Source organism: Barbus barbus (assembly GCF_936440315.1).
Source record: "Barbus barbus genome assembly, chromosome: 22".
Lineage (NCBI taxonomy): Eukaryota > Metazoa > Chordata > Actinopteri > Cypriniformes > Cyprinidae > Barbus > Barbus barbus.
Window position 1 is genome coordinate 19439226 of NC_136750.1, and position 25249 is coordinate 19464474.

At 38.7% G+C, this 25249-nt stretch overlaps 1 protein-coding gene across 1 annotated transcript in view; it reads left to right on the forward strand.

Annotated features, from left to right (window-relative positions):
* igf1ra (insulin-like growth factor 1a receptor) overlaps nt 1-25249 on the forward strand; it is a 101297-nt gene that overhangs the window by 72331 nt on the left and 3717 nt on the right. Inside the window, exons 3-20 of the mRNA XM_079446528.1 lie at nt 4141-4444; nt 6083-6219; nt 7653-7797; nt 9247-9455; nt 13813-13939; nt 14065-14300; nt 14372-14539; nt 14688-14892; nt 20331-20608; nt 20829-20971; nt 21065-21230; nt 21375-21477; nt 21571-21641; nt 21889-22118; nt 22332-22439; nt 22700-22862; nt 22975-23104; nt 24894-25028. Coding sequence (XP_079302654.1) covers nt 4141-4444; nt 6083-6219; nt 7653-7797; nt 9247-9455; nt 13813-13939; nt 14065-14300; nt 14372-14539; nt 14688-14892; nt 20331-20608; nt 20829-20971; nt 21065-21230; nt 21375-21477; nt 21571-21641; nt 21889-22118; nt 22332-22439; nt 22700-22862; nt 22975-23104; nt 24894-25028 — 3058 coding nt within the window. The remainder of the gene's footprint in view (nt 1-4140; nt 4445-6082; nt 6220-7652; nt 7798-9246; nt 9456-13812; nt 13940-14064; nt 14301-14371; nt 14540-14687; nt 14893-20330; nt 20609-20828; nt 20972-21064; nt 21231-21374; nt 21478-21570; nt 21642-21888; nt 22119-22331; nt 22440-22699; nt 22863-22974; nt 23105-24893; nt 25029-25249) is intronic.

Sequence of the window (25249 nt, forward strand, 5' to 3'; positions counted from 1 at the left end):
TACCAACTAAACGTACCATATTCATTTCACAAATAAACAAAATGGTTATATTTCCCCTGTAATGTTGTACTGCATGATGTGAGCTCATAAATATAAAGGGAAAAATCCCATGTAGACGTTTCTTTGGATGTGCCCCCTGAGTCTGCTAGGCAGAGTGCCAGGATTCTGTTGCCGGGCGACCAGGAGTGCTGTGCCATGCGGCTTATTTGCCTCCTCATGTTGAGCTGATGGCGCTGGCTGCCTAGTTAGCGCCTGGAGTCCCACCTCGGGCTGCAACCCACCCAGCCAGACCTTTCCACGGTATCTGCACATATGCTTTTCCTAGACCTGCTGTCAGATTCCTGGACTAGAGTTCCTATTTCATGAGGCGAGCATCACTATGACTATTTCTCTATTTCTAGCATTTCTGGCAACCCATTACTTTTTGATGAAATTTGCTGTTCTGACATTGAAATTTGTGCATATCCTAGAAGATTTTTAATTTTTTTCTTAAAAAAAAAAAAAAAAGGAATTAGATGGATTTATCTCTGAAGGGACTGACTGTCTTCAGAAAGGTTTTGATGGTATTTCTTTGCATTCTCCCAAAGTATAATGCTTAATAAATATTTTTTTATAATTACAGCACTGCTTTGTGTACAGTGGTAACTTGGGTAACCACTGTATTTTTGCTTCTGCATTTTCATTCAGCCCATCTCCCACATTTGTTCAGACCGATACAAAAAGGAAATAGAATTAAATATTAATATATTTCAATTAAACATAATAAACATGATCATTTGCTATTTTGACTCGTCTTTATTTCTTGGGGGCAGTCATGGCCTGACGGTTAGAGAATAAGACTTGTAACCCGAAGGTTGCAGGTTCGAGTCTCAGGTCCTGCAGGGATTGTAGGTGGGGGGAGTGAATGTTCAGCGATCTCTCCACCCTCAATACCATGATTGAGGTGAGACCCTTGAGCAAGGCATCGAACCCCCAACTGCTCCCTGGGTGCCGCAGCATTGGCTGCCCACTGCTCCGGGTGTGTGTTCACAGTGTGTGTGTATTTGATCACTTCTCACTGCTGTGTGTGTGCACACTTGGATGGGTTAAATGCAGAGCACAAATTCCAAGTATGGGACACCATACTTGGCCACATGCCATGTCCTTTCCCCCCTTTCCCCTAAAGAATGGCTGAAATGCGAGGTTTTGTGTATGCTGTTTTTGTCAAAACTTGTATTATTTGAACTGATAAGTTGTTTGAATTATGATTTTATTTTACTGTAATTTTAAGGTTGATTCATGGATCGATTCTGCGGTTAGTATTTAGTATTTCTGAGCTTAGTATTTAAAAGCAGATGGCGCTCTGGGCAAGTTTTTTTTTTTGTTAACAACTGTTTATTGAATTTTTTCTGGGAACAGTAGTACAAGACAAAAAGCAGCTGTACAAATTTAGAACTCAGTCCAACCCCTCCCACCCCTTGGTAGACTTAAAAAATATAATAATAAATAAATAATAATAAAATAATAATATTAATAGATAAATAACAATAAAATACAAAGATTTTAGAAAAGATGACACAACATTAAAAGCTGAATGCCGTGAATTTACAGTTTTCACAATAGATCCATGTATACGAGAAGCTGAGCGTTCCATCGAGATAATGTCCAACAAATACAAAGTCCAGGTTCGTCTGTCCATTGTGTGAGGAGGATTCCAGCGGTTGACTAGCACGCTCTAGGCAAGTTTTTAACCGCACGCTCAAATGCTCACGAAGAAGAGTGCATGTGCTTCAACTAATAAGTTATTTAAATGGTTACAATAAATGTACTTGTACCTCGGCTTTTATGATGCGAGATTAATGTAAACAGCCCACTGTGAACACTTGTAATACGCTTCAACCTTTTCGAAATTTATGAATGATTATCAAGTGGTGTGTGGTTAAGGAACTGGAAGCAAGCAGAGTACAGCTGCTTCTAAAGCACGGAATGCCATCTGCTGTTAAAAACTAAAAAACTTAGCTCAGAATCGATTCAAGAGAGAATCGCAATGCATTCGGAAAATCTCAGAAACGATTTCACATTGCTGACGAAAGTATTGTTACTTTTCAAAACAACCAGACAATTTTGAATGATTTTTTACTGGGCAGAACAATATAATGGGCAAAACATTTCCACTTGAATATAACACAGACTTTGTTCTCTCTTGATTTGAGCCTTAGCAATGACCTAGTAACTATCCACAACACCCTAGCAATTGTTACTTGGCTGTTAATCAGAGTCAAACTATCAGCTCTCCTCTTGTGCTTTTCCCACCCTTTCTCTCACTGTCTCATGAGTCTCATATTACTGACAGGGCTTGTCTCTCATTGCTCACTCAATCCAAGTGATTCCATTGGAGTGCTTATTGATCCCACATATGTCAACAGTGTACTAGGATCCCTTGACTCTCCATAGCAAACAAGTGTGTTCAATATGGCTTGTTGTTGAAAGCTTAATTTGAAACACGCTGCTATTTTTTCATGCTTTTTTGCACCGCATAAAAGTGACTTTCTCACGCTTTTAACAGAAGCTGGTCTCTCATGGAAATACGCATATGGAGCATTTGGGGTTACATCATAATGTCAGTAACCTTTCCGCAATGGAACTGATTTGTTTGTCAAGAGCTGATTACAGAGAGCCTCCAAACAGACCCGTTTGTTTGTATGAAACTACAGTTCAAAGGCATTGTTTGACAGGACAACGGACATGTTAAGACGAGATGTAGACAACAATTACAAGGATTTCTGTAAAAAATTGTTTATGCCATGTACAATACCTCTGAATATCAATCAGTCTGCACTCTTGTTTTACTTTCCCAGGCATTATGCATTGTTGTGTGTTTCATGTGTTAGTACAGTGGAAAGAATTATTATGCTGTCAGTCAGTTTACATTTTAAACACAATATTGCAAGTTCCTTTGTCTATTTTTGCTCCACCAAAATAGTTCAAAACAAAGTCAAAGAAATCAACCATTGCATTTCCAAGTAACACACAGTATCAGTGTTTTAAAAGTGAGGAATTCACTAACTCACTCTTGAAGACTTGTTTCATAGCAGATTGAATCAGTGTGTTTGAATGAATCAGTTCAGTGAATGGTTTGATGAATCAGTCACTTGTTTTGTTCTTGAATGAATCAATGTTTCAGTTCAGTGAATGATTCAAGGACTCGCTCATTAAGACAGCCACTTGTTTAGTTCCTGTTCCTGAATGAATGAGTTGAGTGAATAATTCAATGGTTCACTAAAAAGACACTTGTCACCACCTACTAGTGCGACGATGTTATCAGACAGAAAGAGTCACTTAAAAATCGCACCATCGCACAGGCTGACAGTCTGTCTGAAATGTACAAACAGACAAGAGGAGAGATACAAACAGTGAAAAAAAGTCCTGTCGGACTGTATATCAGGACTCTTGGCACACCGCACAGCCAATCAAATCTGAGTACTGTTGTGTAACTGTTAGCTGGTGTTTCTCATCATGACACATTTCAGCTCAGTTAAAGCCCACCACAGATGGACCGTGGCTTCTCGTTGGGCCCAGACTGACTAGATGCTTCCCAAGCTAATAGTCCAAACTGCGGTCCATCTGCTAGCTAGACTTTTTGGCTTTGCTTATCATTCTGCTCTTCCTCTCCCCCTCCTCCCTACCCTCTAAATTCCCTCAACAGTCTCTAACAGTAATAATATTTAGCTGTAGTGAGTCCAGAGCTGCAGTTTACTAACAAGGTTGGCACACAGCAGTGCCAGGCCCTGCACAAACACCCTACATCCTGACTTTACACAGGGTTTCTTCCTCCTCTGTGCCACTCTTCATAGCCGTCCTCAGACATTTTTATTTTACAGTCAACTGATCCTAAAGCTAGCTACCATCTTACCCCAGTACACACACAGAGACCATAAATGGTCTGTGATCCTTCATATTTAGCTGATTATTTAATAAATAAACCAATCTTACGTATAATAGTATTCAAAGGCAACTGTTTTAAGTCTCAGGAAAAAACATGTTCGTCCTTAAAACATGTTTACAGAGTTGATTTTACAGAGTTGCCTTGTATATTAAAACTCACAATTCTTTTGAAGCAGCAACTGATGTTTTTCTCTATATTGTGTTTTTATTTTCCAGTGTGTCCAAAGGAGTGTGAGAAGAGGGTGTGCACGGATAAGGGCAAGTGCTGTCACCCCCAGTGCCTTGGCAGCTGCACTGAACCAGACAATGATAAGGCATGTGCCGCCTGCCAACATTACTTTCACGAGGACCGCTGCGTTGAGGCCTGCCCGTCGGGCACGTACAAGTTTGAAGGTTGGCGCTGCATCACCATGGACATGTGTGCCCGTGTTCACCTACCCAGTGAGGTCGACTTTGTCATCCACAATGGAGAGTGTATGCCGGACTGCCCACCTGGATTCACCCGAAATGAGACTCAGAGGTATGCCGCCTGAGCTGGATGTAGGGTGTCTCATTAGACACCAAGAGTGTTTATGATTTTGCAGTGTTGTTATTGATAACTAAATCTCAAACTGACACTATTAAAATAGTTTTCCTTAACTGAAATAAAATATAAATATTGGGTGAAATTTTAAATTTAAAAAAACATAAATGAAAATTAGAAATGCTTATTTTGAATTTGGCATTTAACTGAAATAAAATAAGTTTACAGTATGTATTACAATTACAAAAGCTAAAACTGAAATGAACTTCTATTTAGCTTAATGCTAAATAAAAATATAATCAAAATGACAAAAGCACATAATAAAATTACCACAGCTTTAAATGAAAAAAATATATATAAAAAGCTCATTCAAAATATTAATAAATATTTATAATAAATTCTAAAACATGTAACTCTAAAATAAGGTATCATTACTATACTTAATAATATATATTTAACTATATATTAAATAAAAACCTTTTCCTTTTTTCATTTTGTAATACAGATTAATATTTGTATTAATAAAATAATGTTTATTTTAAAATGTTTTGTAAAACTAAACACTGTATTGTGAAAAAAGGCATTCAAAATTACTGTATTACAAAAAAGTTTAGCAAATTTTTATTTTTAAATATGTCGCAAAATAAAGAACCAGTCACAAATAACAGTTGTTGGTTCATTTCGAGTCAGAAGTGGCTTGTGGTTCAGTAAGTGAGTCAGTTCAGTAACCACTCTAACTTTTTTAGTGAGTCATTTGAACGATTCAGAATAACAAAACATGGCCCTTCGGAATACTTGATTCTGACTGGTTGATTTTTGTGGAACTGCCGTCAGGGTTTATTTTGTGATAATTATCTAACCACACAATATCATCACATTAGCAACGTGATTTGCAAGATTAGATGAACATGTTCCTCTTGAATTTTCATTTATAAATCCATAAAGCTAAAATGGGAAATGTTACCACAGAATTGGTCATAAACAACAGCCCTGCATGTTCTCTGTAGATTGTGGCTCCATTATTAACACCAAACCAAACCTGTGTACACTTTCTACAACCCTTTTATACAGCATATGAACATCTGAATTGTTCTAAAGCTGTTATTTATGCTGCCATTTGGATTTATGTGCTAATTTGAAGGTTTAAATCCAGGACTGTTTACTTTCAGGTGGCACATTACCATACTGGGAACCGTTTCTTGAGGTGAAATATGTGTTTAAACTGGGTAAAGGAGATTGTAATTACAACACCTTGGATTTTACTTGGACACCTGTACTTTTCAAGTAAAAATATTAACAGAAAAATCACTTCATTTACTTTTCCATGTAACTTTTTAAATGTTGAGCCTGTTTTGTAAATTGACCAGACCTGGTTTTGCCTCACTGCTGACTTAATGATCCTCCTTTCACATAAAACCCAGGGTTCAGGCGAGGACTCTGTTAAGCACAAAGACCTCGTAAAGCAGTGACCTTGTGTTTGTCAAAAACAGGCCTTAAATGTGCTTCATGTTTTGGTGAGACACAATAATCCTGTCACAGTTCACTGGCATTTGCCTGTTTGGAGTCTGTGTGTGTGGCTGTGATCTGTCCTTGACACTCACTCTCCCTTCTTTTCACTCTCTCTTCCACCTGCAGTATGTTTTGTAGCGCATGTGACGGGCTGTGCGATAAGGTCTGCGAATCTAAAACAATTGACTCGGTGGATGCTGCTCAGTCCCTGCAGGGCTGCACAGTCATCAAAGGCAACCTGCACATCAACATCCGGCGGGGCAGTAAGTAACCTCGCTCTCACCCTCCTCTCCCACAACCCAGAGTGATAAGGTGTTTCTCATTTCTAGACAAATGACAGACACAAGCTTGAGCCATTGCATCAATATTTGTGCCTCTCCCTATTTTTATACAAATATGTGACCCTGGACCACAAAACCAGTCATAAGGGTCAATTTTTTGAAATTGAGATTTATACATTATCTGAAAGCTGAATAAATAAGCATTGGTGTATGGTTTGTTATGATAGGACAATATTTGGCTGAGATACAACTATTTGAATATCTGGAATCTGAGGGTGCAGAAAAAATCTAAATATTGAGAAAATCGCCTTTAAAGTTGTCCAATTGAAGTCCTTAGCAATGCATATTACTAATCAAAAATTAAGTATTAATATATTTACGGAAGGAAATTTACAAAATCTCTTCATGGAACATGATCTTTACTTAATATCCTAATGATTTTGGGCATAAAAGAAAAATAATTTTGACCCATACAATGTAGTGTTGGCCATTGCTACAGATATATCTGTACTTATGACTGGTTTTGTGGTCCAGGGTCACATATATTATTCAGAGTTCCCACAGTCATGAAAAACCTGTCAGAGAATATTAGAATTGTGATTTACAACCTGGGAATATATTGAAAATTAGTAAAATATTAAAATGTCTAGTCATTTTTATAGTAATTGTTTGTGCTCTGCTCTAAAATATTTAATTTACTAGATATCTACAACTTTTTTTAAATTATAAAACTTAATTGTGTTTTACTAAAAAACTTTTTCACGACCATGTTACTTGTTACATTTTGTCATTGGTACATATTCTTTGAGTTTTGAAAAACTAAAATTGAGAGAAAAGTACTTTTTTTTTTTTACTGATTTCACAGTTTGCATGTTAACGTAAAATATTAGTATTTTTAAGCTTTTGAAAATATTTCTTAACAGTGCTTTGGAACAATATTTAGTGTGAACATTTAAAGAGAAAATTTAAATGAAAAGCAAGTTAAAAAAATACAGTCGTTTAATACAATGACAGTAAAAAATCCAGTAAGTTATTTTAAAAATGTGCACTAAATATATACTTGTTTACCTGATGCACAAATTAAAATCACTTTGGGAAAATTTGGGTCCTGAAAATTATTGGTCAAACATTGGTGGACCATTTATTAACTGACATGTATTTTCCTGGTGACACAATAAAGCTAATGTATTTTTTGAGTATGAGCTGCTAAAGCTCTTAGTGGTTTGATATGGGACAGTTGCTGCCGCACATGTATCACTCACACTGATGAAGTGATGAGTTAGTGCAGACACCGTGTGTCCTGTGGGATTTGGTTTTTGTTGCTCCAGTGTCATATCTCTTTCTGTCTGTCTATCTGTCTCTCCTCTCACACTGTCTCTCTCTCTCTCTCTCTCTCTCTCTCTCTGTTTCCCCAGATAACATTGCATCAGAGCTGGAGAGTTTCATGGGCCTGATCCAGACAGTAACTGGATATGTAAAGATCAAACACTCTCACACTCTGGGCTCTCTGTCCTTTCTCAAGAGTCTGCGTTACATTCATGGAGAAGAGCTCACAGAGCAGTAAGACTTTAAAGCACATAAAGATTGTCATGACATTTCGATGTTTGATTGCGTAAAGAACAGAATTGTTCCTGTAAAACACTGTATGCATGCTATGTCTCATTGAACACCAGTTCTTTTTTGGCCTGCTTAGAACTGTGTCAGAATCATTTGTGTCGTCTTAAATGATATAACGGTCTGACTCCACTGATGTAGAGATTATTTCAATTTAAAGTTTCCTCATCAGATGAGGGGAAAAAAATTGACAATTATTGTAATTAAAATGACTGGTTTCTATTTTATTTTATATAAAAAATTAATTTGTTTCTGTGAAGGCAAAGCTGAATTTTCAGCAACCTTTATTCTAGTCTTCAAAGTCACATAATCCTTCAAAAATCATATATTGTTAAAAAATGTGTCATTTAAAATCTCTCCAGATATTTAAAAAAACCAGCTTGACTACCTGAAAGCGAGTTCGACCAGCTGGTAGGCGGTTTGTTGCTGGTCAAAGATGATCAGCAGTGATCATGTTCTAAAACTCAGCTTCTGCACCAGCACGGTAGTCACGTTGCAACATAGTCTCATGTCTGTAACAAAAAGAAGAACATGAGTATTGCGTGCAGGACTCTGTGTCCTTCACAGTCCTCAACATATTTCTTCAAAGGTTGGTTTCCATAGGAATGGCTGAAAGTAATAAAATGTCAGCTATAATGGAATGTACAGCTCAGGGTCGTAAAGCAGAAGTCGAGAGATTCAGCTAGTAGATGTATATGCACAGAGGTAAACAAGAAGTGATTAAACACACTCACACACATACATATTTTTCTATTAATCACTATCTGCTATCTGACTCATTTTTCCTCACATGGTGTCAGTTTTTTATGGAGGATGTCAGAGGGAGGCTGTGGGAACTTCTCAGTTATGATCTTACTAGGGTTGAGTTTCATCTTAAGGAATGCTTGTAAGCATCTCAGACATTCTCCACGTTCCTAAGGTGTTGAGGAGCGTCTCGCTGCAGCCCACAAGATCCAGGGGGCGTGATTGGATCCAGATCCAACTCCTCCCACTTTACATATACCTAAACCTATATCCACCCCCTAATCCCTAAACCCACCCCATCTCCACCCCTAAACCTACCCATCTCCACCCCTTAGATGTGGATCCAACCCCACCCCCTGGATCTTGTGGACTGCAGCGAGCCCTACTTGAAGGTGTTCAGTGCGACTCAGTCGGGTGCAGCTGCAAAAGTCATCCTAACCCTCTTCTGAGCCCTGATCTCCATGCGTGCTTTAATGAAACACAATCTGTGCACACGCTTCTGTTGTTGTTTTCACACATATCGCATTCGTCATGTGTATAACCAGATCTGATCATTCTCATTCCTTTCTTTGGTTAGATTTTTCTTACATTAAACATAAGAAATGTAGTGTTTAATCCTTCGTTGTTTGTGAATGTGTTTTCCTACTACAGGTCATATGCATTCTCAGCAATCGACAACCAGAACTTGCAGTATCTGTGGGACTGGAGTCAGCACAATCTGACCATTAGAGCTGGGAAATTGTTCTTCCGCTTCAATCCCAAGCTTTGCATATCTGAGATCCAGAAAATGTGGGAGAAGACCGGTGTTAAGGAAAAGATGGAAGAGGACGATGCTCGTAGCAATGGAGAACGAGCAAGTTGTGAGTAGATGAAGTGTTTCCCGTGATACTTTGCCACTGCTACAGCAAAATTTGCTGATTTTTTTAAAAGAAGTAAAACTACCAACTATATCGATTGAATAGGCATGCACTAGATGTCCCACTTACTCCTGATGAACTCCGTAAAGCATTAGATAAAATGCCAAACAACAAATCACCTGGACCTGATGAACTCCCAGACGAATTCTCTAAATACTTCTGGCAAATTAGATTTCTGTTATTTCATATAGTAGTCACAGAAATAATAACTACATCCAAACAAAGACCCAGTTTACCCCACTGGTTACCGCCCTCTCTCGTTGATAAATACAAATGTAAAAATCATTACCAAAGCTCTAGCTACTAGAATAGAAGCATTTATCCAATGTTAATCCACAATGATCAAACAGGTTTTATCAAACACAGAAATGCTTCAGATAACACCCATAGATTATTAAGTTTAATTAGTTTTTCCAAAACAAAAACAAACCAAAATCGTGATTGTATCATTAGATGCTGAAATAGCATTTGACAAAGTAATTGGACGTTTTTATTCACAACTCTTTTTTTTATACTGTTTATCTCACTAGTATAGAATTACGGCCTTCGGGGAGAACAGTTTCTCAACAATTTATTTAAACAAATAAACATCCATAGTTAAAGGGATAGTTCACCCAAAAATTTAAATTCTGTCATCATTTACTCACCCTCAAGTAGTTCCAAACCTGTATGAATTTCTTTGTTCTGCCGAACACAAATGAAGATATTCTGAAGAATGTGGGAAACAGAGCAGTTTCCCACATTCTGGGGCACCATTGACTTCCATAGTATTTTTTTAGTCAGTGGTGCCCCAAAACAGCCTGGTTACAAACTTTCTTCAAAATATTTTCCTTTGTGTTCGGCAGAACAAAGAAATTCATACAGGTTTGGAACTACTTGAGGGTGAGTAAATGATGACAGAATTTTCATTTTTGGGTGAACTATTCCTTTAAATCCAAGGTTAATATAACTAATGACACCACTACACTAATATCTAAACTTCATAAATGTATATCAAATACAGATTCAACAATAGCACTACCAATGGCCGAATGGGGAAATGATTCAGCTTTCTCCACCAATCCCAACCTCTAGAAGGAAATTTGTAATAATACCTTTTCCATGGCTAGCAATACAAATTTACAACTAACACACTACAAGATAATTCACAAGACTCACATCGCCCAAAGGAAAAAGTTGAAAATGTTCTGTTCAAATATTCATATATTTAGATACAGATGTAATGAGATATATACATACACAATACATACATATATACACACACACACACACACACATATACACTCCCCTCCAAAACTATTGGAACAGTAAGGCCAATTCCTTCATTTTTGTTGTAGACTAAAAACATTTGGGTTTGACATCAAAAGATGAATATGAGATGAGAGATAAACATTTCAGCTTTTATTTTATCTGGATCTGAAACACAACTTAGAAGATATCACCTTTTGTTTGAACATTTTTCATGTTACCAAAAGTATTGGAACATGTGACTGACAGGTGTGTTTTGTTGCCCTGGTGTGTCCTATTAATTGATTATTCAAACAATAAATAGCACTGAATGTCTGCGCTCAGTTTCAGATCCGTGCAGACTGCATTTATAGTTAGTTAGACGTGTAACCAACATGAAAACCAGAGAGGTGTCTATGGGTGAAAAACGAGCAATTGTGAAGCTGAGAGAAGATGAAAAATCAATCAAACCATTGCACAAACACTGGCAATAGCAAGTACAACCATCTGGAATCTCCTGAGGAAGAAAGAAACCACTGGTGTACTAAGTAACACACGTCGAACGGGTAGATCAAGGAAAATATCAGCAGTTGATGACAGAAACATTGTGACGGCTGTAAAGAAAGACCCTAAAACAACTGTTAGTGACATCAGCAACAACCTCCAGAGGGCAGGAGTGAAGGTATCACAATCTACTGTTCACAGAAGACTTCATGAACAAAAGTACAGTGGCTACACCAGAAGATGCAAACCACTCATTAGCAAGAAGAATAGGATACGAGCCTCAAAAATTCTGGGACAAGGTTTTATGGACTGATTTTATGGACCAAAGTGATGGAAAGGCTAAAGTTTGGAGAAAGAAAGGATCTGCTCATGATCCCAAACATACAAGCACATCTGAAACACAGCGTACACAGGTGTACATTATAGTACACATTACACAAGTAATGTAATGCTTGGGCTTTCATCGCTTCTTCTGGGACAGGCTCAATCTTCATTAATGATGTAACACATAATGGCAGCAGCAAAATAAACTCAGAAGTCTACGGAAATATTTTGTCTGACAGTTTACAGAAAGATGCAACCAAACTGACTGGGAGATCCTTCATCATGCAGCAAGATAATGACCCAAAACACAGTGCCAAAACAACAAAGGAGTTCATTGGGGCAATAAGTGGAAGGTTTTAGACTGGCCAAGTCAATCTCCACACTTAAACCCTGTAGAGTATGTATTTTACCTGCTAAAGAAGAGACTGAAGGGAGTAACCCCCCAAAACTGAAAGACGCTGCGGTGAAAGCCTGGAAAATCATCACAAAAGAAGAATGCAAACGTTTGGTGATGTCAGTGGGTCACAGGCTTGGTGCAGTTATTGAAAGCAAAGGATTTTCAACTAAATATCAAGTCTTTTTCACATTAATCTGTTAATTCTGTCTGTTCCAATACTTTTGCTCACATGAAAAATGGGTGGGTTCAAACAAAAGGTGCTATCTTCTAAGTTGTGTATCAGATCCAGATATGAATACCTGGAAATAAACGCTGAAATGCTGATCTCTTGTATCATATTCATCTTTTGATGTCAAACCCAAATGTTTTCAGTCTACAGCAAAAATAAAGGAATTGACCTTACTGTTCCAATACTTTTGGAGGGGAGTGTATATATATATATATATATATATATATATATATATATATATATATATATATATATATATATATATATATATATATATATATATGTGTATATGTATATATATGTGTATATGTATATATATATGTATATGTATATGTATATATATGTATATGTATATATATATATATATATATATATATATATATATATATATATATATATACCACATGTATATCCACAGACACACACACAGTTTTGGTCTGTTTTGTATCTATGGATGTATTCTTATCCTATACTTTGTCTTATTATGTACTGCATTAGAAACAAATAAAAAAATGACTCTTATGAGCTGATTCTATCATTCAAAAGTCTCAATCTCAGTAATTCTGACAGAGCAGTTACTGAGTCAACATTTAACCATTTCTACCACTGAACCATTTCTACTTCCAGGTAGGTCTGAAAACTGTTTTGTGTACTTTAGTTTCATGAATGTTAAATCAGTATCATTACTGACCAGTTGCTTTATAACAAACTGTAGTTAAAGATACACATTTGCATAAAGAGTTGTTGTTATTAATAATCATTTCATTAAAAAATAATTTAATTGTAATTTAGACTCACTTCAATTTTACATTTAACTATAAATTAAATATATTCTGTCTGTAATTGAAAAAAATTATCTGATAAAATAATCTATTAAAAAACTAATTATTAAATATACCAGTATAATGTTGTATCACTATCAGTATAATTATTCCAAAATAATATTTTTAAATTTACATTATTAGACTCTTAAAATATATATTGCATTAGAAACAAAATATTTAGCCAAGTGGCCTCTGCAAACACACAGTGCTAGAGCTTTTCTCAGACATAACTCAAAACTGAGCCATTTTTGTAATTAATTTTAACCTACTGGTGTCTAGACAATTTTTGATAGATGTATGGAGTCAGTTCTCAGAAAGCGTCCAAATACATTTGAAACAGTATAACTATAGTTTGAAACCTGAAAAAACATTTTTTTGGTTTGTTATTTTGTTATATAATGCAGTGGCATTTGTAAGTGAGAACCGGTTGGTAGATGACAGTTTTATGTTTCTACAAAGACATCACTCAAGACTCTTAAAATGCATTTTGCTCACAAGGTGTCCCAGGTCGTTCTTCTGTACCTGCTCTATTATGTGTTTGACAGATTTCTGCACTGAGCAAATTTGCTTTGAAGAACAATGATAATGGCTTAGCCAATGTGGTCGTATTTTGTCCTTAGAACATAATTGCTCTGACTCTAGACTGTGAGACATTAACAGAAGTGCCTTTTCTAATACCGCTCTGATTCCTAGAAGCTCATGAAAGATGTAAAGGCCATGGCACAGTCTTACATTCAAGTTGAAGAACTCTTATGGGTGCTTTTAGTTAAATCTCTCTTATGACCCCTCTTCTAGGTGAGAGTTATATTCTAAAGTTCAAATCCAACCACACTCAGAGTACTCGGATAAAGCTCACCTGGGAGCGATATCGACCGCCTGACTACAGAGACCTCATCAGCTTCATCGTGTATTACAAGGAGGCGTAAGTATCAGACTGCTAAAAGTTACTATTATAGACATATTATTCACATCAAGTTTATTAGCAGCTTCAGGGTTGTGATAAAGCATTATATAAATGTGCATTTGTGCACTGTTGTCTCAATGTAGACCCTTCCAGAACATCACAGAATTTGACGGACAAGATGGATGTGGCTCAAATAGCTGGAACATGGTGGATGTAGACCTTCCTCAGGACAAATCTACAGACCCAGGGGTATTGCTGTCCTCTCTTAAACCCTGGACACAATATGCCATCTTTGTGAAAGCCGTCACCCTGGTTGTAGAGGACAAGCATGTTCTGGGGGCTAAGAGTGAGGTGGTCTATATCCGCACCAATGCATCAGGTTGGCATCACCACTATCCCTCCAATATCCTCCAATATTGTTACGCCAGCTAATCTCTTGCAATTCCACAGCGCCGTCAATGCCCCTCGATGCCCGCGCATATGCCAACTCTTCCTCGTCCCTGATGGTGAAGTGGTCACCTCCCATCTCTCCCAATGGAAACAAAACCTTCTACCTGCTCCGCTGGCAGCAGCAGTCGGAAGACTATGAACTCTACCAGCATAATTACTGCTCTAAAGGTAAGTGTGCACCATTAATGTACCCTCATCACCTCCACTAACCTTCAGGTATTCCAGAAAAAGTACAATAACTATATTTACAAAATGTGTGAAGCTTGTGTTGTTGTTGTTCAATCAGCTCAGTCTGTGTCATTGTTTTGGACCACAGAGCTAAAAATTCCCATCCGCATCTCAGCCACGGCTTTGTCGGACATGGAGGGTGAAACAAAGCCCACCAAATCAGATGTTGGTGGGGGTGAGAAGGGCTGCTGCCCCTGCCCAAAAACCAAGGAGGACCTAAAGGCGGAAGCTGAAGACCGATCTTACCGAAAAGTCTTTGAGAACTTCCTGCACAACTCCATCTTCAAACCCAGGTATGACACATGCACCGACGGCACGTTTGAAGCTCTTAGTGTGACGCAGGTCTGTTTGGTTTAGTGGACTCTTGCATCTCCTGCTATTTGAAAACATTTCTACACCCCAAATGCATAAGCCTAGTTTAAATGTTTGAATGATTTGATTTTCAATAAAGAATATTTTAAGTTCAGAACAAGTTGAATCAACATCACTTGTGGCAAAATATTACCACACAAATTTTCTACATTTTCAAATCTTGGTTACAGTGAAGCACGTACAATGTAAGTGAAATCAGGTTCAATCTGTAACTGTTTTAATACTGTTTTTCAAACATATAGCCATAGGATGTATGCATATTGACAAGATTTTAGTTTTAGTTTAGTTTTAGTTTGTGTTGACATGATAACATAATGCCTAAAACCATAAAACGACCGTAAAAATGTCAAGAACAATTTTACAATTCAACAGAATGAATTTCTATTAAAATGTAATTACATTTAAATTAATTTCTATAAATAAAAGTGTTAAAAAATAAAGTGTTTTTATAAAACCTTAAAGGGATAGTTCACCCAAAAATGAAAATTCTGTCATTAATTACTCACCCTCATGTCGTTCCAAACTCGTAAGACCGTTCATCTTCGGAACACAAATTAAGATATTTTTGATGAAATTCGAGAGCTTTTTGATGCTGCATAGACAGCAGTGGAGTTACCATGTTCAAGGCCCAGAAAGGTATCAAGGACATTGTTAAAATAGTCCATGTGACATCAGTGGTTCAACCTTAATTTTGTGAAGCTACAAAAATAGCGACTTTATTCATGAATTTATTCTCTTTCGTTCGATGAGCGTTCACGAGAGATCAAGAGTTGAATTAATTTTTTTGGTAACACACATTAGCACAAGTGATGTAATTTGAACTTGTACTGAACTCAGAATTCTGTTTGACAAACCATTTTGGTACAACGGTGACTTGCCAGTTGATGTCTAATGTGAATACTAGGTCCTGAAGGAAAACTACTTCTCTAGATAACTGGAAAGGTTAGGTGGACCCTCAGTAGGAACAGAGACTGGATTACTCCCAGCACTTTTTGCCACAGTTTACAACAGTGGTCTGAAGACCTTAATTTCTTCAGTCTTCCTGGAGAGCAATTATCAAAGTGGGTCTGAGCTCATAGTCTTGAGGCGGCTTGATTTCATAGAATCAAAACCAGAATTTTGGAGGTCCAGACCGAGGCCTAATTATTTCGACATGGGGCTGACAAGATCAGAACATGAGGTTTTGGAAAGGGGTAGGTGCCTGGAGAGGAATCAGATGGCGTGGAGGGGGCAGAGGTACGAACTCAAGGCCTGTGCGGCCACGTTGTTTGTTGCTGGGGCGACGGTGGCGGTTGCATATTAAGACTTCAGCAGGCTATAATTTGGGATGCACAAACAGACGCAGACTGGATTAATGAGACTGGAAAGCAGCCGCCGGCTGAGGGCTCGCTCCATGTTAGGCTTTTGTTTGCCAAAACGAGGAGTGACGTCTGCATTGTGTTATCTGTTTACCTTGCTTGTGGCATCGGATGTTTTCTCGTCTCATGTGGGAGAAGAATGGCACAGAGGAACCAGTTCAGGTTTACTCAGACACACATGCTTCGAGACTTTCCGAGGGTTCGTTCAGGACATCTGCAATCAGGCTTTTTTTGTGGGTTGTTTATTTGGTTGCGAGTGTGTGTGCGTTTTGGGGTGGGCCAGGGTTTTGAGTCATGAGTATTGATGCACAAATTGATGTCGCCAAACATCTTCTACCACTTAGCTTTCCCAAACTTCTGCTTTTGGAGCCCCATTTTCATCAAGGTAATAGTTTGCGGTTCACTCAGGGACAACGTGATGCACACGTCAAACCGTCTCTAATCGATGGAAAACAGTCTTTCTAAATGTAAATATGATTTCCCTTAGTAGCAGGATGCTCAAGAAGCCCTTTTCTCCATCACTGATGATTTGTTATTTCCATCTTGAAACAACAACCCCAGCCCCCTCACTGCGTTTGGTTTGGAAGCTAGGGCGACAGATTTGCCAGTCTCCGTCCCCATGTAGACCTCATTATCGATTTTTGAGACATAACCGTTTGAGTCTTAGAAAAACTGGAGATGCTAAAGACTTGAATGAAGCGGATATGTTTTTCCATTCAACGGTCGTCTCCCCTTTCTCTTCCCGCCCGCTCTCTCTCTCCCTCCTTCCTCAGACATGTTCTTTGTTTGCTTTGGCGTGTCCGGCTCCCAGGGAATGTACAGCAAACCTATGTGGAATGTTAATGAATTCCAAAGTAAGATCCCTTTCGAGACGAGGTGTGGATTCGCCGTCTTCTCTTTCAAACTCCCACACAGCTGATCAGCTTTTTGAGCCCTGTAATGGGATTCTGAGTCATTCTTTCTGCCAGGGGACGTGAGGTGTTGTCTATGCATCAATGACATGTAAGCCTTCCTGTTTGGGAAAAGGAAGACTGTCAACACCTGCTGTTATGCCTTTTTTTTCAAGTTTGCGAGTGTGAAATCTTCCCTTAGAACCCTGTGCGTCTAAGTTCTTGATGCGAGCCTGACCTTTTCCTAGTCAGCAGTCAGTGCCAGACACATTAAGGTTAAGATCAGTGTTTATGGCTGTAGACATAAGACAGATCCTGACAGTATTTGAGCCTGAGTTAAAGGTTTAATACAGTATTATGGATGTACTTTACACACAAATGGGATTTATTTGTGTTTGAGGAGTAGAGGTGTTGATGTGATGCTCAAGTGACAATATGATTTGATCTTCCACAGTAAACACCCTCAAGGGTGATCTGAATCCCTAGTTAGTAAGCATTAAATACTGTCCAGTTGCTTCCAAAATCCCCACTCATAAATCACAGAGCGCCGTTCAATGGAAGTGACATGGAATGTGGTTAGAGTTGATTTGATTGTTCCTCCCTACAGCGCTCTACATTGGCTTTTATTAAAAGTTTCCACTCGCACACATATACAAAAGCAAACACACACAAAGATCTTCTCCCATTACTGTCATTTCTCGGTTGATAAATTTGAGTTGGCTTATAGTAAGTTTAAACTTTCATAATCATCAGTGGTTAAAGTTTGTAATTGCTTGTAAATCTGCTTCTTGAAGGCTGTTTAATAGGACATTCAAACAAGCCTTTCTGCCTGTGTTGCTATGTCAGTCTGGAAAAATACCTGCTGTTGCGTCTATAGAGCAAAACACTTAACTCTTTTGCGCATGCAACAAGATCATGTAACAGAACCAAATCTGGCCAAGTTTAGAGACAGCACACCAATATGACCAGTGTTTTTCAATACTGATGTAGATATTTAGTTTAGTAATTATTTTAATTTTATGTTGCACAGTAGACTGTGTATATACTGTATGTACTGTATGTTTTATTTTATAAATATCATTTCAGGTTAATAGTAATATATTTTAGTATAATAATATTTTTTAACAATTATGTAATACTTTCTTTTTTTGGTATGTATGGAATTAGCTGTATATGTTGAAACTGACAGAATAAAGGTATCTGGTAATCAGCCAAAAAGCCACAGTTATCAGTTGTTAAGAGTTCAGTACATCAATCTATAACTAGCTACAATTCCCAAACGTTTTTTGACAAAGCTGAAAACTTGTACTGTCTGTCTCCACTTATTGTCTGTCAGTCTTTGTGTCTGGCACTATCACTTTCCTCTCTTGTATTTGTTTGGCACACTGGGGTTTCCCCCATGTTCATCTCAAACCATCCTGTCTTTCCCATCTGCGGTGGATGGTGTTGTTTGGTCTGATTATTGAATTTTTACAGAGATCCTGAGCGAGCAAATCGTTACGAGTCTCCTAAAAGTGGCTCTAGGTAAGGCTGTGACCCTGCCCTAGTCATATATGTGAAGTGGCAGTGGGTCCGTTGGCGTCTGGTAAGCTCTTGTGGTTGCTGCTGACTGCATGTCTTTAGTGGCGGTAGGGTTGACCTGAAGCCAGCGCCTTAGTTTGCTTATCGCCTCATGCACTGTCTCTACCGTCAGAGGCAGAGTCGGTCATATCATTATTATGGATGTTCGATATTTGTTCCAAATATGCCTTCTCATTTCATTTTCTCATCTGCAGAAATGTTTGTTGTATGTGTATTGCTTCATTTGCAAGTATATATTTTATAACAAGTTCATGATAAATGTTTCATGAACACACAATGGTTTTATAAAGTACCTGGACATAAAGAAGAGTCAGAATGAGAAGCAAGGGTCAGGGTAGATAGTTCTTGGATACCATTTATCATTTTCTTTTAAAAACTAGCAATTTTCTATGAGCGTTCAGTCCCAGCCCAGCTGGATATATTACACTCATAAGAATTTAAAAGATCTCATCATTCTGGATGCTAAATGATTGATAAGATCCAGAAGAGAAAAAGTAGCTCTCTAGGTTGTAGAGTAGTTCAAGTATCCTCAGTGTTACTAAGAGACCTGTTAGTAGGACATTAGAGAATTAGGCTTGCGCATTAAAGGAAGTGGTGTGTGTTGTAGAGTAATTGTGCGCAGTAATTGGCTTGTATGCTTTTAAACCAGTGCAGACTCTGCTGACACTGGCTGACTGCTCTACATCTTTCTATGATCTCTTACTGTCATTCACTACTTCATTTCCTTTACCTCTTTTTTGTTTTTACCTTCATTTCCTTTTCTTACTTTTTTTTTGCTGTCATTTACTATTTCCGTTTCTTTTCCTCTTTCCTGCTTTCCTTTCCTCTCCTATTGTCATTTATTACTTCCTTCCCTTTCCTGTTTCACTTTTCGCTTTCCTTTCCTTTCTTATTGTCATTTACCACTTCCTTCCTTTTCCTCTTTTCTTTGCCTTTCCTTTCTTATTGTCATTTACAACTCCTGTCCTTTTCCCCTTTCTTTTTCTGCTTCCTTTCCTTTCTTACTGTCATTTACTAATTCCTTACCTTTTTCTGGTTCCATTTCCTTTCCTTTTCCATTCTCCTATTTCCTTTGCCCATTTTATGTACTTGCTCATTTACTACTTCCTTTTCCACTTTTCTGTACTCATTTTCATTTCCCCAGTTTAATTTCCTTTTCCCATGTCCTTCTTGCTGTTTCCTATCATTTTCCATTCCCTTTCATTTGATTTTCCCCTTCCTTTCCTTTCTAACGGTCATTTAATATGGTTTCCTTTTCCTTTCCTCTTTCCATTTTCTTTTCTTTATCACTGTTATTTTATTATTTCCTTTTCCTGTCCTTTTTCTTTCCTTATTTCCCATTCCCTTCCTTTTTGTTTCCAATATTTTCCATTTCCTTTCATTTGATTTGCTCTGTCCTTTCCATTTCTCTTTCCTGTCATTATTTTCCTTTCCCTTCTTTCTTTTCTCCAATTTCCTTTGCTTTTCCTATTCCTTCCTCTCCTCTCCTCCTTTCCTCTTCCTATTTAACTTTTTTTTTCATGTTTTCAGACCTCCAGACAGGAAGCGGCGAGACCTGTTTGGAGTGGCCAATGGCACACTGCTGCAAGGTGCAAGCAGGAACATCACAGGAATGGAGAGTAACATCACTGACCCAAAGCTGCATGAGAAAGAGTACCCTTTCTCCGAGGACAAAGTCTTTACAGAGTTCATGGAGATATCCAACCTGCAGCCCTTCACCGTGTACCGCATCGACATCCACGCTTGTAACTACGAGATCCACCGCTGCAGTGCCGCAGCTTTTGTGTTCTCTAGAACCAAACCAGCAGGTCAGCAAAACCAGCAAACCAAACTCAAGCACAAGTGACTACATATCCATGCCAGCGAAATATTCAAATTCCAGTAATTCTCCACTGTGCCTACAGCATGATTTTTTTTCATTTGCTATCCTGTTCATGTTAACAGCAATTAAAACCATAATGCAATTGAAATCTTATTGAATTACTGAAAGAAAGCACTGGCCTTAAGCACAGTTATGTTTTTCCCCAGACAAAGCGGATGATATTCCCGGCACTGTAACTCAGGAGAGGGACGAGAAGGGAGAAGGAACAGTGCTGCTGCGGTGGCCTGAACCTCATCACCCTAATGGACTGATCCTCATGTATGAGATCAAATATCGTCTGGGAACTGAGGTTAGTGCGACAACTTACTCATACACCATTAAGAAATAGTTAAAACTGTAGCCAATGCCACAAACCGACTGTATATGTGTGTGTGCGTTACAGCCCGAAAAGCATGAGTGTGTATCACGGCAGCAGTACAGAGTGCTGCGAGGAGCTCAGCTTAGCAATTTGCCCTCTGGAAATTATTCTGCCCGGGTCAGAGCCACATCTTTGGCTGGGAATGGGTCTTGGACTGGACCAGTGTCCTTCTATGTGCCTCCCCCTAAAAGTAAGAATTCACATAAGAAACCAATGATTTTATTTTTAGGAGGTACTGATAACTTTAAAATAGCTTATTTAATGGAAATGTAGAGAGGCCTGTTTCAGTCATATTTTGTTCTTAATTCTGTACAAATGTCCTTCTTTCTTACAGGAAATTATGATAATGCCATCTTACTGGCCATCATCATTCCTATTATAGTGCTAGTGTTGCTCGCTGCAGTGATCTCCATTGTCATCTTTGTCACCAAAAAGAGGTTGATGTCCCATCTAGTAAAAAATAGACTTTGTTTGAATTTCCAGTGTCTAGTACTGTTTTTCATTGTGCTTTTATGTATGTTTCCTTTCAGGAATAGTGACAGGTTAGGAAATGGTGTGCTATATGCTTCTGTAAACCCTGAATACTTCAGTCCCTTTGAAAGTGAGTATTATCTCAAATGATTTTCTTAAGTATTTTTTTCAGTTTTCTGGTATGGTAAAATTTTAAATATAAAATTGAAAAAATATTTCACAATATATTATTTCATGTACATTTGAACAATGTTTTGATGTTTAAAAAATATAGAATCTTTATTGAATTATTAATTTTTTTTTTTTTTCATTGCTACTGTCATGTATGTAACTGCACTGCCTGTTCAAATGTCCTGACTCTATTTCTGTGACCTCAGTGTATGTACCAGATGAATGGGAAGTGGCTCGGGAGAAAATCACAATGTGTCGTGAGCTGGGTCAGGGCTCCTTTGGTATGGTGTATGAGGGCATCGCAAAGGGGGTCGTCAAAGATGAACCTGAGACCAGAGTGGCCATCAAGACTGTAAATGAATCCGCCAGTATGCGTGAACGAATTGAGTTCTTGAACGAAGCTTCAGTTATGAAGGAGTTCAACTGTCACCATGTGGTAAGAACGAGGGGAAAATCTCAGCCTACAACTCGTACTTTCAAATTCTTATAGATACTTATATAAGTGTATAATTTCTATGCCACTGGCAGCATCAAACAAATGGCAAAACGATGCTTTTCAAATAGATTGTGCAGACACAGGTTTCTCAATGTTTTCATAGTTGTCACAGTGTAATTTCAGTTCTCATTCTTTTTTTGTACCCTGGTTTAGGTGCGACTTTTGGGTGTGGTTTCACAAGGACAGCCCACTCTAGTTATAATGGAGCTGATGACACGGGGCGATCTGAAGAGCTACTTGCGTTCCCTCCGTTCCAAAGAGGTATGGAAACATCCAGTCTGCTCTGGTTTTTATTCCATAATTTATCTCACTGCTTTTTAGATTAAAAATACACTTAATTACGCTTATTATCTTTATTTTTTCTGATCAGATCTATGGCCAGCATCTCATGCCCCCTTTTAGTTAATGCTCACAGTTCTTTAAAGCTACTCGATATTTCAGTCAGCTGTTCAGAAAGGGTTTGTAGTAGAGAAAGAGAGAAGCAGAAGTGTTAAATGCAGCCTTTGTGCAATTTTATGTAGCAGGGTTCTAGCAGCCAGTCTTTGCCTCCGCTGAAGAAGATGATTCAGATGGCCGGTGAGATAGCGGACGGGATGGCATACCTCAATGCCAACAAGTTTGTCCATCGAGACCTGGCTGCCAGAAACTGCATGGTTGCTGAGGACTTCACAGTTAAAATTGGAGGTAAATCTGTGATGCACCTCACATAAATCCATAAATTCAAGAATCGATTTGATACAACAAAAGATTGAAAGGTGTGACTGACCCTTCATGTTTGCACTCTTCATGTGTTTAGACTTTGGCATGACAAGGGACATCTACGAGACTGATTACTATCGCAAAGGAGGCAAAGGGCTGCTGCCGGTGCGCTGGATGTCCCCGGAGTCTTTGAAAGATGGAGTGTTCACAACAAATTCTGATGTCTGGTATGAGCCGCCTGTTTTCTCTGACTTTTTTCCACACACACATAAATGCAAGACTTTGTTGTTTACTGCATTGTGTCTGTGTGTGTGTGTGTGTGTGTGTGTGTGTGTGAATTGAGTCGGGCTTGCATGTACAGTATGAGTCAAACATTTGGACACACCCTATCGGTCAAAAATTTGTAAAAAACTTTTTAATGGTTTTTATGGTCAAGGCTGCATTTATTTGATCAAATATAAAGTAGATTTGTTGAATTTTCCGCAGTCATTAATTCAGTCTTCAGTGTCACATTATATCAAAAATAATTATAATGTGATGATCATTTCTTCTTTCATATTTCTTCTTATTATCTATGTTGAAAACATGCTGTTTAATATTTTTGTGGAAGCTGTGATACATTTTGTTTTTAATTCTTTGATGAATAGAAAGTTCAAAAGAACAGCATTTATTTGAAATAGAAATCCTCTGTAACATTATAAATGTCTTTCTTGTCATCTTTGATATTTTGACTGCTGAAAAACGGTTATTTTTCCACTCGAGTAGCAGGCTGTCCCATCAGTCTCAGTAGCCACTCTCCACCACAGGCCCCCAAATGTCCAGAAAGCATTGAAACTGTTTCTTTATTTTACTTAATACGACAGGAAGCCTCATAGGCCTATAAGAGGTGAAAACCCTTTAATGTTTTCTCCCCACTGATGTCCTGTGTCAAGGGAGAATATGCATCACTTCCAGACATTCTTCCAGTCCCAGCCAAGCAGAACGTGCCCCAACACATTGTCTCTTTGTCTCAGACAGACTATCTCTCCACAGCTTTAGTCCCAGCAGCGGCCGTTCAGTAGAACAGAGTCACGGTGCCATAGACCGACTCTTCCAATTCTGCAGTTTCCCAATCTCCAGCGTCCCACAGCTCTGTCACTAGGTGCGCTCCTAACCTCCTCCAGATGTTTGGTAATGATGGGGTTGGTGTGCCAGCGCAGACCCGCCTCCCTGTCCCTCCATCCGTATCTGCCGCTTTTGAAGTCCCCGAGATGAAAAGAGCCACCACGAGCTCCCATCTCGTACTCCCATAAACCTCGCCGTTAGGTGTCTTTATTTGGTTCCTGCCCCTGAAAAAGTCCCGCTGTAATGCGGTTTTGTATTTCAACACGCAGATGTTGCAGCCAATTAGATGCAAGTCACTGTTGTAATAGTCCTGTTTTAAAGGGTGTTGAGCTTTGTCTCAGATCCTCAGCCAATGTCGAAAATTTGTCCTCCGAGAACTAATGAATAACGACTGGCAACAGTGCGCTCTTTGTGTGGTTTTTATTTGGGGTTTGCCGACTTTCTGCTCCGCTGCTGCACTTTCTCACCGGCCGCCGGCTAATATATGGACTCATTTTCATTAATGAGGAACACAGGGCTAACAAAAACACCACACTAAAAGAGAAAAGTTCAGGTCAGCGGTGTTTGCGACTTTCGCGCTGTTTTGAAAATGAGCATTTTGTTGTTCCAGGCTAGAAAAAAAACCCCAAAACACTGATGTATCCACAGCCTTTCAGTGACATGCCACAGGCTAGTGCTGCTTTTAGGCTCCGCAGGACAGCAATTGTGTCAAAGCGGCTCTTCGTGCGTCTCTTGACCTTAAATGGCCTCATTCCTTTCCTCTTTGTCCTCGTCCGACTGGATTGAGTTACTTGATGTGTGCGGCTGCTGACGTAATCGGACAAATGGGTTTTGTGACATTTAGTGTGATTTACTGTAAGTGCCTTTGTGTTGCTCCTGCAGAGTTATTTTAACCAGTTCCTATTTCTTCAGGTCATTTGGTGTGGTTTTATGGGAGATCGCCACTTTAGCAGAGCAGCCCTACCAGGGCATGTCCAACGAGCAGGTACTGCGCTTCGTCATGGAGGGAGGACTTCTGGATAAACCGGACAACTGTCCCGACATGCTGTGAGTCCACCAACTGCACTTTGCTCCCAAATTTGGCACTCTGCTTTACAATGTTAACCCTTTGTCCTCTAACCGACCCTTGACTATTTAGGGATGCGATATCACACTAAAATGTTGATAGTATGTCACCAGATGCTGCTGCTAACGTCAGGCGAAGCGAAAGCCCGGCTGGTGACATTTGCGTCACAGGTTAAAAGGGGACAGGTGGCATCATGTTGTCA